Below are 14,838 nucleotides of genomic sequence, written 5' to 3' on the forward strand. Positions count from 1 at the left end.
GGCTAAAGCAACACAGAACTGTGAGCAAAATAAACACAGTTAATACACGTTTATCTTGTATTATAATATTGTAATTTATAATATTGTAATTTAACAGCCGCGACTCCTGTATAATTGTGCGTAAATGTTAGTGTACCTTATTAAAAAAAAAAAATTGTAGGAAGAAGGTGATCAGGATTCGTCCGAGTTTAATGCACCTACTACTCGCGCGATCATGAACACGACTGGGGGCATAAATATGATAGTGGAAAGAAACAAACTAAGTTTACTTAAGAATCACATGTCTGCAATTGTGTCTCTAATGATCATGTACGGTCATGCACAAAATTGTATTTTCTCTGAGATGTACGTCGCTTTTGGAGAAAAGGCCGTCTGCGAAATGAATAAATGTAACTAGTTAAGGAACCGGACAGAACGGTTGAACCAATGGAGTTGAAGTGACGGATCATCGACAACGAAAGAATCCATTTGTAGACAGTAAAACGTTCATTAAAACGTATCACTTTATTTCCCTGTCACGTGTCACCCGTTCTTGCAACTACATTATCATAATTTTGTTTTGTGCTATTAAAATATCACATTTCCTTCTAGCACGTACTGTTATTTCAACCCCATTTATATTTATAAACGCGACCCCAACCTGCGCACCAGCAGCGCTACGGCAACGCCGGAAAAAGTCAGATCGCTTCACCTTTGACCTCGGATGTGGATTCCGGTTGCCACGGCAACCGTCGCCCAGTCTCTCAAAGATGGCGGCGAACACGGCCGTTCCTTCGCTCTCCGGTGCTCCCCGCTGCGCTCTCGACTTCTCCACAATAAACCATTCAGGAGATGCGGCGTGTAGCGTGAACGGCTGCGCGGGCCTGGGCCGAGGGGAGTCCGGCGGCCCCGGCGTGCAGTTCAGCCGCTGTTACTCCAAGCTGTGCTCGCTCACCCCCTCCGATATGGAGAGTTTCAAAACGGAGCTGAACCTCCTCTTCGACCAGCTGATTTCGGAGAACTACTATAGCGACTACGCGGGCAGCTATACTATTCGAGCAGAGGTGGGTGGGTCACGCATCCTAGTCACGATTTCTTAACGTACAGCACAATATTATAACAATTGATTAGTTAAAAATTAAGAACATTATTAATGAAAGTAAATAATCATCATGAATCAACTCAACCATTATAATCACGCTTAATTTTTCTACACACATCTTTATAACTGCTGCATATTATATTTTTAATAAATAATTATTTTCTGTTTATTACAATATTTATAATATAACATTTATTAACAATAAATATTAATTAATTATTCTTTTCATTGATGCTTTTCTCCATTAGTCTACCTACAATTATCTGTCCATTAATGATTAATAGACCTGCTGGGTAATTTTACTGGAGTTATTTAGGGTAAGCACCTTGCTCAAGAAGGGTGCTTCAGCCGGTGGGAATCGAACCTGCAACCTTTGGGTCCGAAGTCTAACCGCTGCGCTAACAGCTGGATCAGCATAATAACGGGAACGTAGTTCTAACAAGGGAGCAGGGCGTATCCTCCCAGTCTAAAGCAAGCCTAGTGTGTCCCCATATGTTATTGTATCCATGCGTAACTTTTATTATATTCATTGAGTGCTGCTGATAAGGAAATCGGCTGCGCCCTTTTCGGGGGTGTCGAGCCAAACGGCCGTATCTCGATTCGATTTCCGTTCCAGGCCTGTGAAAATGGAACGGAGTCCGTTTCGCCTGTTCCGTCGCGATATTTTAACCGCCTTTTTGGCCCTTCGCCCGCAGGACGTGTGCTCTCTGCTTGTGCAAGCCAGCAGGCTCGTGAAGTACAATCAGGAGCATCTCGTTATAAAATTTTGCCAGCTGACCCATCACCTCCTCAACCGACTGCAGGTAATATAACCCGCAGGTGGTATGCGGCAATACTTGAAAAGAATACTGTTTCTAGTTATTGGCCGTGATGATATCGCGGTGCAAAGCGCCGAGATGAAAGGCTCGCTTTCCACCGTGTACTGCTGCTCTTATCTGCGCTCAGGCTAATTGTGAGGCCAGTTACAGTGAGGTGTGTTCGGGACTGAGGGCGTGTATCCCGTCAGGTGATTGTGGACGAGCCGAGTTTCGACCGCCTGGTGTCGTACTCGACCCGAGCTCTGGCCGCCTGTAGCCCGTGGACCCACGCGGAGATCCTCCAGGCTCTGGCGGCGCTGGTGTACGGCAACGGGCCCAAGTGTCAGAAGGTATGGTCTTCACTCTGACGCCTGCTCTTTATCTTCAGACCTTAATTCCTTTCACCCCCTCCCTCCCCTTTCGGAAGCAACGCCGTCGCATGTGTATGGGGGCAATGATGGGCATAGCGAAACCCACCATCCGAGCGATTGGACAAGTGGCCGTACATATTTAATGTATGCATACGTGCAGAGGTGCAAGCTCTGCTCAGTCTTGCGAGGGTTCCTCATTTTGAGTGCGAGGTGGTTGAAATCCAGTGACCGAGTAGGAAGTAGATATTTCATCCGCGCTGATGTGTTTCTGTACCCTACATGTAACGCACTTTTTGGTGTAGGCCTGAAGTCAGATTTCCGAGCATAATCATAATTTTCACCAGGATCAAGGGAAATTCACAGTGAGGCAATCTCACCTTGTATATTTTTCTTGAGATGGTAGTGTGAACAAGTGGGAGTCCAAATTGTCATTTCTCACAGTTTTTTTTTTCCAGTTTTCCCACACAATAATACCAACCAGCCAACCAAAGTCGTCAACCGCTTGTCCCGAGCGGGGTCGCGGCGGACCGAAGCCTGCCCGGCAACGCAGGGCGCGAGGCCGAGGGGGGAGGGGACGCACCCAGGAGGGGACGCCAATCCATCGCAAGGCACCCCAAGCAGGGCTTGAACCGTAGACCCGCCGCACGTCGGGCACTGGCCAAGCCTGCCGGCCACCACGCCCCCCCCTTTACACTATAATACATTCAATTTAAATCAGTTTTTTAAGGATAAATTATTAAATGAAAGACCATCTAACATATACTGTTATATATCATATGTCACATATAGTAAAATTTCTGGGAAACTGCTACTTGTCATGGTTTTCATTGTTTCTTGCCATGTATATGATCAACATATGCTTAGTGTGTTTTGAATCTTTCATGTATTAATGTAGATTCTTTTCTGTATGAGGTTGTACACTTGGGGGGGGGTGTGGTGGCGCAGTGGGTTGGACCGGCTCCTGCTCTCCAGTGGGTCTGGGGTTCGAGTCCCGCTTGGGGTGCCTTGCGACAGAGTGGCGTCCCGTCCTGGGTGTGTCCCCTCCCCCTCCAGCCTTACGCCTTGTGTTGCCGGGTTAGGCTCCGGCTCCCCGCGACCCCGACTGGACCGAGCGGTTCAGGCCGCGCGCGTGCGTGTGTGTGAGGGGGTTGTACGCTCAATTTTACTTCAGTTTAATGTCCGTGTTAAACATTACAGAAAAGGAAGAACAGAATATTTTGCGGTCTCTACGAAGGTGAATATTGACTTTTACTGGGGTAGAGTACTTTTAATTCATTATTTTCTGCCATATTATTGGGAAGGTCTTCCATACCGTGCAGCTTTAGTGGTATTTCAGCAAAGTTCAAAATTCGACGGTAAAAATATTAGTACAACGTAGCATCATCTTACCATTTTCCTACCCAGTACCTGCCAGATCTCCTGGGCAGAGGAGGGGTCCTGGTGCGGTACAGTTCTCCCAGCCAGCCGGACCTGGAGCTGCGCCGTACTGCCGTTCACTGCTTGGCCAACCTTTGTCTTGGGTGAGCCAGTGCGCTCGCTCACACTTTCGCACACAGTAATACCCCTCTTTTTTCTGTGTGCACGCGCACAGTAGTACGCCTATTAATTCACAAGTGATCACACAGTGATCCATCTACTTATTCCTACTTACCCCCATACGCACACGGTGTTAATGCAGCACAATGTACTTATAAAGTGCATCCTGCATGATCAACCTAAGTGAGCTGTTGAGTAAAAGGATTCTTGAAATATTGACTTCTGACCCATCAACAGGCTCCCAGGCCAGCCGTACCTAGAGGAGTCCTACAGGAGCGTCTGCTTCCAGACCTTCTTGCAGATCCTGCAGGCCCCGAGGCCTCCCAACGTGGACGACATCGTTTTCTGCATGGTCAGTGTTGCCTCTCTCCCTCACCCACCCCACCAGCATTTTTTCTTCGACGTTTCTCTCCCGCACTCCCTTGTGCTTTTCCCCTCTCCGTCTTTCACAGGCATTCACTTCCATGCAAACACCCACTCGGGTTCTCTCTCTTTGTGTCTCCTAGCTCCTGCAAGATGCCCTGAAAGGGATGCAGTACTACCTGAATGGAGCAAAAGGGAAGCTGACAGCAGGCGAACACCTGGGCACCTTACTGGCTGTGTTAAAGGTGCTGATGATGGACAGACGTGCACTCGCTCTCAGCCGTCGTTATCGTCTTAGTGGCAGTAATTTGCCATTTGTGCGTCACACCAGGTCCTTCTGTAAGAGCAATATTGGGAAAAAGCAACTGGACCAGCGTATAACAGCTGTAGATCCTAGCAGGTGAACTGCAGGTCCTCACTTTAGTACTTGTGTGCTTAGGGGCAGCAGGTGGCGTAGTGGTTAGAACTGCTGGTCTGCAGTCAGAGAACCCAGTTTTAAATCCCCCTCTTCTGGGTTAGTATCCTTGAGCAAGGTACGTTCCCCTAAATTGCTCCAATAAGAACGCCCCAGCTGTATTAATGGGTAAATAATTGTAAATGCCTTAGCGCACAAACTTAATGTTGTGCGCTGCTTTGGAGAAAATAATCAGCTAAATGAATAAATATCCAAAAGACTAATATTTGTATGTTTTTGGTTTTATAAAGTGCAAAGAGTGCTAACGCGAAGTATTTCGTCGTCGGTACTTATTTACTCGTTTAGCCGACGCTGATGTAAACGGCCGCAAAAAATTGGAATGCAAGTGCTGAGAAACTCGCATAAAGCATCGAAATAAGTGTCCTTTTCCCACAGAAATATATGTTCTTTGGGCTATGGGGAATAAACTTGGAGATGCCAACCATCCTGTACCCTACACCACTGCCCCAGTATGAGGGAGTCCCCGCTGCTAAAGAGGATTCCCCAAGAGATGTTCCAGCTCAGAGCAGGCAGCCCGGGGTGTGGCTTCTTTTTTTTTTTTTTTTCCCCTTATCCGTCCCTATTATGCGTTGTTTCCATGTCATGATGAAGAAATTGAAAAAAGTCTCTCAATGAATCGCTTCCTTTCGTAGAATAAGAAGCGAAAATCGCGTGGTCGCAGTAAGAAGGCAGAGCCCGAGGCTGGGCATGGTGAGGACGATGAAGAGGCTCAGGAGGCAGAGGTGCGACAAAGCCCCAGGAAGGCGGGCGGAGGAGAAACCCACAGCCACTGGTCCCTGGGGCCCACCTACGCTGGACGTCCGTCCTCCGTTGCCCAAAGAGAAGCCCCCCCTTCCCTCTACCCGTCGTGGAAGAGAAGCAGCTCAGACTCTGAATTCTCAGACCCGGAGGGGGGGATGCAGAGCAAACTCAGGTGCGCTCGAAAATTTCACGCGAAAAGTAATTGTCGGCGGATGAGAGTTGATGTCCGCCTCTGAACATTGTGCAACAAAGTAGACGTTGGGATAGTTTGCTGTGATCGGACCCCAGCCCGGCGCTATACGTTGTGCCCTTCCTGCAGGCTGTACCAGGCCCGTGTGAGGCAAGGGGCGCTGCACTGTTTCCTTGCGGCGGTCAAGTGCGTGGAGAAGCGGGTGCTGTATGGCTACTGGTCCTCGTTCGTCCCTGATGCCCCGAGCATCGGCAGCCCCCCGGCCCTCACCCTCCTCACCATCGCTCTCAAGGATCCCTCTCCCAAGGTGAGCGAAACGTGCCGGTCGCACCAGTGTTTCTTCACGCCGGCACGTAATCGGTGAGAGAGGATGCGGTTCACCTCCCGAACGTGTGTTTCTGAACCGCAACAGGTGCGGGCGGGGTCCCTCCAGGTGCTCTCGGCTCTTCTCGAGGGCTCCAGGAAGTTCCTTTCTGCAGCGGAGGACACGGGCGCCCCTCGGCAGGCCTTCACACCCTTCTCTGTCACGCTGGCAGGAAGCCTGCGGGAGCTGCACCGGGGGCTTGTCCTGGCCCTGGTAGCCGAGTCCTCCTCGCAGACTCTCACCCAGGTCATCAAGGTGGGCACCTCTTTCCTTCTCTCGCACGCAGCCGACGCACCGCGTGCTTTTCTGCTATATTTGCTATATCTGCGTATGTGTGACCGTGGGCCTTCCACGGCACCGTGCTCTTGCGTTGCAGTGCTTGGCCCACCTGGTGTGCAACGTTCCATACGGCCGCCTGCGTCCCGGTCTGTTGAAAACGCTGTGGCAACAGATCGGACCGTATGTCTCTCACCGAGGTGAGGGGTGGAGCAAAGCTGGGGTGCTGGGGTATGGGTGGGAGTGGTTGTGCTGTTTAGAGGAGACATCTGACTTTCTTTTTTTTTAATGTCTTTTACTCCACTCCTGGATTCCTTGCTCCTTAATTCTCTTTCTATCCCATCTCTCCCCCCGCCCACTACGACTCCAGATGTGAACGTGCGTGTGTCCAGTCTCACCCTTCTGGGAGCAGTGGTCTCTGCCCAGGCTCCCCTTTCAGAGGTTCGGCTTCTCCTGCAGCAGCCCCCTGGCTCCGGTTCTGCAAGCGGGGCTTTAAGCGGGCCCTCCACTCCTCAAGAGGCTCAGCCGCAGGGCGGCAGGAGCGGCCCCGAGAAGGAAGCGCCGTCCTCCTGTGGGAGGCTCCCGGAGGGAAATTCTCAGAGTCAGTGTTGGCTGCTGCAGCTGTGCGTATCGCTGGTCGTACAGCCACGTGAGGATCCTTGCTCGGATAGCGACGCGGGCGCTGCCGCACCTGGTGCTCTTGAACCGTCGCCAGTCAGGCTGGAGGCCCTCCAGGTGAAGTTTCCTCAAAGTAATATTACTTTTAGCAACTTGTTTTTCATCACGTTTTTGTTTTTTCATAATCCGTCTCGTTACCCGCTCTTCGTTGCGCTAACCCTTGGATCGCAGGTGCTGGCCCATCTGGTGAGGGGCTACTTCTCCCTGGTGCAGGCTCATCTACTAGAGCTTGGGGAGGTGAGCGCGCAGTGCCTTCGGGAGACTGACCCCTCTATCCAGCTGCATGGCGCCAAGGTAACACCCCATCCTCATCACATCTGTAGCCCGGTGTGAGTGATGCTGTCAGAGTTTGACTTATACTCTCTTCTCCCCATGTCTTTGCCAAGCTGCTGGAGGAACTGGGCTCGGGAATCATCCAGCAGTACAGGGGTGACTCTGCCACAGAGCAGGCCTATAGGGTGCCAGTCAGACAGGTCAGTGCCGCCTGGTCTGTGTTCTCTAGGCGCGTCAGCCCAAGAGTCGCTCCAGCTTCGCGGCTTCCGTGCGCGTCTAAGCACAGCTCTCCCTGTTACAGGTAGTCCAGTTCTGGCTAGAGGTGCTCAGCGGACCCCTCACGGGCGCCTTGCAGAATGAGCTTCATCCGACCCTGCAGACCAGCGCCTGCGATATCCTGTCCTCCATCCTGCCCCAGGCCTTCACCCAGCTGCCTGTGAGAAAGCCAGAAATGCTTCTGCACTAACCTGATCGTTGAGTTCCAGAAACGTTTGTATTCTGGACATTTGATATTGGTTTTTTTTTTTTAATTCTGTAAATTACCTTGCCAGTTAAAATTCGTGTAAATTTGAGCTTCTCTCTTTGCCTCAGAAGTACAGCGTTCTTTGATCAGTCTTCTTCCACTGCATCGGGGTGTGTTTGTGTGTGTGTGTGTGTGTGTGTGTGTGTGTGTGTGTGTGTGTGTGTGGGTCCACAGGATAAGAGTCAGCTGTTGTGCATCACGGTCCTACTGGGCCTGTCCTATAGTGAAAACTCCCCAGTGAAGGCAGCAGCTGTCAGGGCCCTTGGTGTCTATGTTCTGTTCCCCTGCCTCCGAGAGGTAAGTGGAGGTCAAGGATACATCAGATGTGGTCCTGTTGTGTTTCTGCTGGTATAAAATACTAAACTTATGGAGTCGGCAGCAGTTGTCTCTGTTAGAACCACACCGTCATGTCCAAAGTGTAGCCCACTAACACATATGAGACTTGTCCCTGAGTGCACGCTCTAATGCTTTCGTACAGATGCGTACAGTATGTACGTGTCAATTTAGATAGTGATCGTCCGGTCTCCTCTTTGCTCTCAGGATGTGATGTTCGTGGCGGATACGGCCAACTCAATCCTAACCTCGCTGGAAGACCGATCCCCCAACGTGCGTGCCAAGGCAGCCTGGTCGCTCGGCAACCTCACCGATACGCTGATTGTGAACATGTGAGTCCCTGTGGTGCGGGCCGAAGGACCAGATGAGATAGGGTAGATGGGGAATGGTAGAAGTCAACTTCTGCTCTGTTCCTCTGCCCTCACCCAGGGCATCGGTGGGGCGGGACTTCCAGGAAGAGTTCTCTGACATGCTGTTGCTGAAGATGCTACGCTCAGCTACCTCTGCCTGCCTTGGGGACAAGGACAGGGTGAGTATTGACTGAGGCGATGAGCAGAAGGATGGAGTACATAGACGGGGATGGACCAGGATAGTGCGAGAACCAGGTGAACGGCGGTAAAGGCTACAGGGAGTGACAGAAGGTGCCTGAAGGGTGAGGCTGAGTGGGTTCAGGGGAAGTTGGGGCAGAGGGAGGGTATGAGTGCAAAATCAGTGTTGTTCACTGTACAATCTTCGGTGGCTGACTTCATCCTGTCATCAAGGCAACCATTAGATCTTTGAGCTTTAAACTGTGGAGTTGTTGAGTCTGAAGGTGTGCCATGTGACAGCGAGAAGCTCGTGTTGTTTGGAAATCAGTCCCTGTTTCGTGGCACACGACAGGTGAAGAGCAACGCGGTCCGGGCATTGGGGAACCTGCTGCATTTCCTGCAGCCAGCCCACCTGTCTCGGTCAGGGTTCGAGGGCCCAATGGACGAGGCAGTGCGGGCATTGATTGACGCTGTGCGGAGTGATGCCACCATGAAGGTGCGCTGGAACGCCTGCTATGCCCTGGGTAATGCCTTCCGGAACCCAGCCTTGCCCTTGGGTAAGAAGTGGCGTTATTCCGACCGGTCTCGCAACGCAAACAAAAATGAACCAGACGCCTCTCTCTCCATTGTGAAGTCATACATAGGTCCAGTTTTATTAGCGATCAACAAGTGGCAATAGCTAAATAAGGAATCATGTCACATCCGCTCTCTGTGCTAGGCACCGCCCCCTGGACCGCCGATGCCTACTCTGCCTTGTCCCAGGCAGTGACCTGCTGCAGGAACTTTAAGGTACGGATCAAGTCAGCGGCTGCCCTCTCGGTGCCGGCGGAGCGCGATCGCTACGGCGGCGCGGCGCAGTTCGGAAAATTGTGGCGCGCCCTGGCACGGGCGCTGGAGTGCAGCAACGAGGCAGAAGACTTCCTGGAGTACCGCTATTGTGCTGGCTTGCGCACCCAGCTCTGCCGCACTCTGCTGCACCTGATGAGCCTGTGTCAGCCTGACGACCTGCCTGCTGTTGCTGCCCCGCTAGCAGAGGAATCGCGCCCTGCGCTCCACGCCTACTTCGCGCACTACCACCTGGACGAGGGTAACCAGGGGCAGCCCGAGAATGACGGTGTCAGGGAATCCTGCCAACCTCAGGAGAAGCTGGGGAGGTTGGAGGAGATTGTGGCGCACCTGCGAAGCTTCCCTGAGATGAGTCCGCACACCCGTGAAGCCCAGACCCAGGTAGTGAGCTTCTTGGAGGAGGTGCTGAGGAGCTGCCACGAGTCCCAAGCTCCCTCGCCCTTGTATTGAGGGGCCCGGGTTGTGCGGCGCAGGTCCTTTGTGGATGAGACTCTGGGGACTGGCAAGAATTTGCAGGTGTTAGTAGGCCCGAGTCACGAAAAGCAGCATTGCAGAGTGAAGTGGTTTCTGCTGGGCTTGTCGCACTGAACACAAAGGCAGTCTTCTGCTCCTGATCATGTGCTTCCTTTCCTGAACGACTGACTGATGCCTTGTTTGCTGTTGTTGGGTCTTGCAGTGCTCCTCTTATTTTTGGTCTTGCGACTAAGGAAGATTAAATGCAATAAATGCCTTTTATTTTTATTAATGCTACTTGTTGCATGTCTCTTTTAGGTTAAGTGCTGAGAGGTCACTTGTTGGAAAGTATGTTATAGAAAAATAAAATGGTTTGATTTTAACAGGATGTGTGATTTGCTGATATGTGTTTGTCACCGAAACATTGAATTCTGGCCCAGAGGACAGGTGCTGTGTCCAGCAGAGGGCCCTGTGGTCCCGACGGTTTTCATTCCCATTATTATTTGCAGCGCCGTCCCTCCTTTTTCTACTAAATTATTAAGCTGTGACTGAAGACTGGAAGTAGGACTTGTATAGTTGGAAATTACTGAGAAAAAGTCTCAAAACAATTTTTACTTGGGAGAAAGCAGTTATGTTCCTTTTTTTTGATTAAACTGGAATGAACATATTAAACTGATCTTGGTACATATGCAGAATTTAATGCTTCAGATTGTTCAAAGGTAAACAGATGAAAACGACATGTCGCTCAGTTTTCAGCTTATGCTGAATGGCATAAAATAAAAGGAAAAATGCTCCAGTCCTGAAATTAAGAGAAGCAGTAAGCTTTTGAGATTACATGTCATAAACTTACCGACGACCGTGTACTGTAGACCATAAAAACACATTGTAAATATAAAAATGTGCTAATCTCATTCATATGGAGTAGTAAAGCATTGTTTTGTCACTAATGCAGTGGAAATATAGATGGCAATGTTTCCACACGTTCTTCTGTAGGCACAGAATCCATTTTCTCGTCTGTTTTGTGAAGTGATGTAATGTAATGCCCCTTTATTTCCTCTATGCTTTCCTCAGGAATCATATGAGAAAGTGATCGAAAGCCACTTTGAGTCCCTGCAGTGATCGAAACCTGTGGCTTGTTCATTCTTTACCTTCCCCTCTCACTCAGAACTGCTGAATCTCTGTCTGCATTCAAGTAGGGTCTGAAAATTCACCTTTTACGGATCCGCTTCGCCCAAGATCTCTCCAGCTCATGATACGGTGTAAATGTTCAGGCACCGTAACTTCATGAGCATCGCCAGATAAAGCCTTTATTCAGCCTCTACTCCGGCATTGTTTTTGCTTGCTCGTGTATCTCATAATATTTAAAAAAAAAAAAAAAAAGGGAAAAATTTGTAGGAGGGTATCAGGATTTGTCTATCCTGTGTTTTATGCACCTACATGAACGATGAACCTCGGTGCAGCAAGTGGTAGGTGACAAACTAGGTTTACTTGAGTCACATGTCTGCAGCTTTGTCTCCTTCTCTTAATGTAATACATAAATTGTACTTTTGCTGAGATTTACACCACAGAAAAGAGCCTTTCACTGCGGTTTAGTAGTGTAGGCACTGTAAACACGGGTTACTGGTTAGAAAAATAGACGTTGCTTTATTACAGTCAGAAAATGCCTGTTGAAAATCTTACATACAGCAGGTTGCTGCTTCATTTCCCAACAGGTGAGTAAGCTACTTAAAATTCCAGCTGGTATAAACTGATAAAATGTGTTTAAAAAAAAAAAAAAAAGAAAAAAGTGTGCTGTAAGAATATTTTAAACTGGGAATAATGCTGGATCGTTTCTTCCTCACGGCATGTGATGTATACAAGCCTTTTTACAGTCTGAGTATAACCACATCATAAAAGTGTAAAAGAGAACGCAAATAAAGTTCGGGAATAAAAGTCCCGAAGAGGCCGTAAAAAGCAGATATTTGCGTACTATGAAGAATCCACGATTATGGAGGCCGGGTCGAAGGTGAGAAGTGCCGGCGTTACCTGTTGTCTCGCTTAATGGGCTCGCGTAGGTCACGAGCAAAGGTACGACAATGTTTCACAAGAACCAGCTCGCTGCACCTGTTACGTGGCTCCGGTTTTATTTTACCACGGGACGGAATCGTGAAAGTATTGGACGCGAAATGGACGGACGCGGCGTAAACTTTTGCGGGGGATCCGAAGCGGTTAACAAGGTCGTTTGGCCGATGTGGACCAGACGGATGCTTCCGTCTTTACAAACCTCCATCGGTGCGATACCTCGGTCCAGCGCAGCCTTTTCCTCTCGTGCGCTCGTCCGCGAGATCTTGACGCCTCGCGGAAGGCGGAGGGTCGAGCACCGAACCGTGCCCCTCTGATGAAGTCACCTGACAGTCGACTTTCTTACCGACAGACACGTGGCACGGTGCGGCACAGCTGACTGCAGGCTAGAGTATAGCGTATGCGGTGTTACTGCTTCCCATCCTTCACCCTGTTCCAAGCACACATCCACATGCAATTTTAATTTCACCAATTCATTTCTGTTCATTACTGTAAACACCACAAGCTTAATAAGGGGTGGCTAGTAGTGTAGCGGTTTGAGCTTCTGCCTTTGGACCCAAAGGTTGTGGGTTTGAATCCCCCCCCTCTGGCTATAGTACTCTTGAGCAAGGTCCTTACTCTGAATTGCTTTGGTAAAATTGCCCATGTATGTAAATAATTGGCCTTATGCCCTGTGTTGCCGGGTAGGCTCCGGTTCCCCGCGACCCCGTGTGGGACAAGCGGTTCAGAAAATGTGTGTGTGTAAATAATTGGAGAAAACTGTCAGCTAAATGTAAAGTGACTGTTGTTATACTTCAGCAAAGTGTGTCGGAAAGCACGTGGGGTTCGAAGCAGTTTATGGGATGAGGTGTTTTAGAGAGAGGGGGTGCAGTGGCTCAGCGGGTTTGGCCGGGTCCTACTTTCTGGCAGGTCTGGGGTTTGAGTACTGCTTGGGGTGCCTTGTGATGGACTGGCGTCCCATCCTGGGTGTGTCCCCTCCCCCTCCAGCCTTGCACCCTGCGTTGCTGGGTTAGGCGCTGGCTTGCCACGACCCCACTTGGGACAAGCGGTTTCAGACTGCGTGTGTGTTTTAGAGAACAATCGTCCTCCAGGATGCTCGTTTTGTCTTGTTGGCCTGGTTCTTGTATCTCAGGTTAAATGGAGATGTGTGCTGGCACTTGTTGAGCCTCTGGGGAATGTGATGGGCTTGAACCGGGATGGGGGAGAGGGGTAAGAGCAGAGTCCAGTCCCTTGGGAGGTTAACCGTGCGTTTGTGCTTATCTGAGCACCTAGGCAACACACACGGTTCATCTGCTTGACCCCTAACAAAACGAATCCCTTCCTCTGCCAACGCCATTGAACCGCAACCAACAAAAAAGTTTTAAAGGCCACCGACTCGTTATCGGGCAGATCTTAATTTAATCATTTTTGCTCGTCTTCTTATATATGGAGAAATATAAACAGTTGTCACTTTTTTTGTTATTCGATAAGCAGCTGCTCATCCTGTACTCAGCTCAGAAGGTGCTCTTGCAATTCCCCTCTTGACATTTCATCCTCAGATTTTCTCTTTCCTTAAGAAAACCTAATTCCCACCAGAGCACAACTTGGTGAGCATGTTCAGACCATGTCACAGGGATGCAAACCCACACTAAGGGGCAAATCCATCTGATCTTCCCTGAGAAGAGTGTTCTGTTCGGTGTCTGTCGAGGTTCCCAAGGTGATATCAAAACCCGTAGGCTTCCGCGGTTGGTGTCAACTGACTGGGAGTTTTGTACTTCCAACGTTGGAACCAATGTCCCACAGCATGCGATTTAATCCAGAAGTACAAAACTCCCAGTCAATTCCCAAGATGAGTTGGCATGAGCAGCAGGTGTGTGAGCATGACCGATTCCACGGCTCGCTGAGTGCGAATCTTCCCCGTCTAACTCTTGTCATAATAAATAACCTTAGATTTCCCATTAAGTGGCACAGGGTTAGAGAAATTCTGCAGTAGAGAACAGAGTGCGGAGAAAAGTCATAAGAACAAGTCAAATAAAAACAGGTTTTCTATATTTCACAACTGTACATTTTTAAATTTCTAGCTCAGGGCTCCAGGTGAGCAGCTGTTGAGCAGTTATTTGATTTACCCGAACACAGGTTTTGTGTTGCTGTTTAATCCCATTTAATTGGAAGGGAACAAAAAAGGCCCAGTTACACAGTAGCCTGTTTCTAGTCTTTTTCCGCTGCTTTCAGAAGTTTGTTCCGTAGAGACAATTAACAACAGGGCTCCTGTTTTGACCAGAGTGTCTGCAACAGCAATCGTGTTCTCATGGCAAAATAACTGCTCTGTGGCAAATAATGTACGTTGCCGGTCAAGCGCTGCATTCAATTCTGACTTCGATATGTTTCAGATAAAATGCACTATTACAGACCTCAGAAAGGTCTGTAAGAACCCCAACCACATTGCTACACTCCCCAAACTCTGGCTGCTTGGTGATCCCACCCATAAGACGTCCAAAATCAAAAGCCCAGAGTTTCTCAGTTCTGACTCCAGTGCGGTGGAATGACCTCCCTTTCTCACTCAGAACTGCTGAATCTCTACCACCAGTCAAGAAGGGTCTCAGAACGCACCTCTTTAAGACTCACTTCTGTCCGCATCTTCTGTCAACTCCATGACGTCCCACGTTATGAAGGTACTGGAGAGACTGGTGCTGATGCAGCTGAGACCACAGGTAAAATCTAGTCTGGACCCTCTTCAGTTTGCCTATCGGCCTCATGTGGGTGTGGATGATGCCGTCGCCTATCTGCCGCATCGAGCTCATCCTCACTTGGATGGTAGTGGCAGCACTGTGAGGATCATGTTTTTTGACTTCTCCAGTGCCTTTAATACCATCCAACCTCTTTTGTTGAGTGAGAAGCTGCTGGGGATGGGTGTCGGTGCATCTACGGTCTCCTGAATCTCTGACTATCTGTCAGACAGGCCTCAGTTTGT

The 14,838-nt window shown here is 49.5% G+C and overlaps 1 protein-coding gene across 1 annotated transcript; it reads left to right on the forward strand.

Moving 5' to 3' along the window:
* The first annotated feature begins 724 nt into the window (after positions 1 to 724).
* On the forward strand, positions 725 to 10,094 carry heatr6 (HEAT repeat containing 6). The gene is made up of 20 exons (XM_018730524.2): positions 725 to 1,043; positions 1,777 to 1,884; positions 2,088 to 2,228; positions 3,654 to 3,769; positions 4,023 to 4,137; positions 4,292 to 4,393; positions 4,999 to 5,142; positions 5,256 to 5,536; positions 5,684 to 5,861; positions 5,967 to 6,173; positions 6,295 to 6,394; positions 6,565 to 6,929; positions 7,044 to 7,166; positions 7,259 to 7,345; positions 7,447 to 7,581; positions 7,843 to 7,965; positions 8,209 to 8,333; positions 8,431 to 8,530; positions 8,881 to 9,085; positions 9,247 to 10,094. The coding sequence occupies exons 1-20, from the start codon at positions 750 to 752 to the stop codon at positions 9,822 to 9,824; spliced, it is 3,627 nt and encodes a 1,208-aa protein (XP_018586040.2). The 5' UTR covers positions 725 to 749; the 3' UTR covers positions 9,825 to 10,094.
* Positions 10,095 to 14,838: the final 4,744 nt, after the last annotated feature.

Source organism: Scleropages formosus, chromosome 4 (genome assembly GCF_900964775.1).
Source record: "Scleropages formosus chromosome 4, fSclFor1.1, whole genome shotgun sequence".
Classification (NCBI taxonomy): domain Eukaryota; kingdom Metazoa; phylum Chordata; class Actinopteri; order Osteoglossiformes; family Osteoglossidae; genus Scleropages; species Scleropages formosus.